General features: G+C 34.3%; 1 protein-coding gene across 1 annotated transcript; it reads left to right on the forward strand.

The window, feature by feature from the left end:
- The first annotated feature begins 302 nt into the window (after window positions 1–302).
- LOC146920277 (uncharacterized) lies at window positions 303–1,823 on the forward strand. The gene is made up of 2 exons (XM_085710715.1): window positions 303–863; window positions 1,361–1,823. The coding sequence occupies exons 1-2, from the start codon at window positions 340–342 to the stop codon at window positions 1,362–1,364; spliced, it is 528 nt and encodes a 175-aa protein (XP_085566841.1). The 5' UTR covers window positions 303–339; the 3' UTR covers window positions 1,365–1,823.
- The last annotated feature ends 930 nt before the right edge of the window (window positions 1,824–2,753 follow it).

Genomic DNA, 2,753 nt, shown 5'->3' on the forward strand with positions numbered 1-2,753 from the left:
TATTTCAAAGCTGAAGTTGATAATCAAGATATCAACAAAAAGAACTTTGACAAACAGCTTCAATATATTGCACCATTCATGGAAAATGATGCATCAAGTTCTATGACTAAAGAAGAAAAATTCTTTGTAAAACTTGCACCAGAATGGGGTTTTCGTTGGAAAACTGCATTCGACGATGACTTCGTAGTGGTGAACAATGAAGATTGCCATGAGAAGATACCTGTAAAGGAAACAGATTTGCTGAAGACAAAAAGTACTTCGTACAAGAGGGTTACTGATGACCAAGGATATTCAGCAAATGGAATCTCACCAACTGGGTGGGATATCAATAATTGATCAATGGTTGAGCCCAGCATATGGGAAAAGATTACGGCTTATGTAGCCGAGAAAAACTTCGATTTGGCTGAAACAGCCAAAGAAGAAGAGGTCTTCGATGCTTCAGTAGAAAATAATTCTGATGACCTCGTTGATGATCAAAAATTAGACTGTATTTACGATGATGAACCTTTGGGTTTTGAAGAAGATCCAATGGAATCTACAATAAAAATGAAGGCCCAAGATCCTCTTGAAGAAGTGGATATAGGAGATGGTTCTGTAAAAAGACCAACATACATAAGTTCAAAGATTCCTAAGAGCTTCAGAGATCGAATTGTGGCGCTTTTGAAAAATTACAAGGATTGCTTTGCTTGGGATTATCATGAAATGCCTGGTTTGAGTAGAAAGGTTGTAGAGTTGCAATTGCCAATCAGGACAGACAAGAAACCAGTGAAGCAAATTCCAAGAAGGTTTGCACCAGAGATTCTACCAAAAATAAAAGAAGAGATCGAAAGACTCCTCAAATGTGGCTTCATCAGACCTGCAAGGTATGTTGATTGGTTAGCTAATGTAGTTCCTGTTAAAAAGAAAAATGGAAGTATAAGAGTTTGTATTGATTTTAGAGATTTAAATCTCGCCACTCCTAAAGATGAATATCCTATGCCAGTAGCAGAAATGTTGGTAGATTCTGCAGCAGGTTTCGAATATTTGAGTATGCTTGATGGTTATTCAGGTTATAATCAAATATTTATTGCTGAAGAAGATGTTTCTAAAACAGCATTTCGATGCCCAGGGGCATTAGGATGTTATGAGTGGATAGTAATGCCATTTGGTCTTAAAAATGCTGGTGCTACATATCAAAGAGCAATGAATTCAATGTTTCATGATTTAATTGAAGATTTTATGCAAATTTACATTGATGATATTGTTGTGAAATCATCTTCTGAAAACAAACACTTAGAACATTTACGTTTATCATTCGAAAGGATGAGACAATATGGATTAAAAATGAATCCATTAAAATGTGCGTTTGGTGTTTGTGCAGGTGATTTTTTAGGATTTGTTGTCCATAAAAAGGGCATCGAAATCAATCAAAATAAGACTAAAGCTATAATGGAGGCTAAAGCACCCTCTACCAAAAAAGAGTTGCAGTCTTTATTAGGCAAAATAAATTTCCTCAGAAGATTTATATCTAATCTAAGTGGCAGAGCACAAGCATTCTCGTCATTACTTCGATTAAAGAAAGAGGAAATTTTTAGATGGGAGCCTGAACACCAAAAGGCATTTGAAGACATAAAGTCATATTTATCTAATCCTCCTATTCTTTCACCTTTGTTGAAAGACAAAAAGATGAAGTTATATATAGCATCATCTGAAAGAACTATAGGGAGTATGTTAGCACAAGAGGATGAAAATGGTGTAGAAAGAGCCATTTATTATCTTAGTAGAGTTTTAAGTGATGTTGAAACAAGATATCATCCTAGTGAAAAATTATGTCTTTGTTTGTATTTCTCATGTGTGAAACTTAAGCATTATATAAGACCTTTTGATGTTTATGTTTATTCCCATTTCGATATTATTAAGCACATGTTATCTAAACCTATTCTGCATAGTAGAGTTGGTAAATGGGCTTTGGCACTCACAGAATATTCTTTAACTTATCAATCTTTGAAAACTGTGAAAGGCCAAATAGTGGCTGATTTTATTGCTGATCATTCCATTGAAGAACCTGTGACTGGGGGCATCGAAACATTTCCATGGACATTGTATTTCGACGGGTCTAGTCATAAAAATGGTTCTGGAATAGGTATAGTTATTGTTTCACCAACAAATGAAGTAACCAAATATAAATTTCGAATTAGCCAATATTGTTCGAATAATGAGGCAGAATATGAAGCCTTAATAAATGGTTTAGAGATTTTGCTCGAACTGGGGGCAAAATGTTTAATTATTAGAGGTGATTCTGAATTAGTAATAAAGCAAATAACAAAAGAATATAAATGCCTCAAAGAAACTTTGATAATGTATTACACTATAGTTAATGCATTACTTAAACATTTTGTTCAAATTGAAGTTCAACATGTTCCTAGAGCAGAAAATCAAGAAGCTAATGATTTAGCTCAATTAGCTTCTGGGTACAAACTTTCGAAGGAACAAGAGCAAGAGGTTATTGAAATTAAAACAAAGCGTAATTCGATAGACATTGTGCCTAACAAATTGTTAAGACCAAAACTTGGGGGCATGGAAGCATCTCAAGGATACCTTCAGAGTGCAAAATTTTCTGAAATTTTGGTCATTAACAATTTGGATGATAATGATTGGCGAAAACCCATAGTCAATTTTTTGGAAAATCCAGATGGCACAACTTGTAGAAAAGTCAAATATAGAGCCTTGAGTTATGTGATAATAGGCAATGAATTATTTAAAAAGACTCCAGA

Source organism: Medicago sativa, chromosome 5, assembly GCF_051527215.1.
Source record: "Medicago sativa cultivar Bolivia chromosome 5, Bolivia_mono, whole genome shotgun sequence".
NCBI lineage: Eukaryota > Viridiplantae > Streptophyta > Magnoliopsida > Fabales > Fabaceae > Medicago > Medicago sativa.

Coding starts and splice junctions, on each gene's coding strand:
- LOC146920277 (XM_085710715.1), top strand. CDS start 340: ATGGTTGAGCCCAGCATATGGGAAAAGATTACGGCTTATGTAGCCGAG.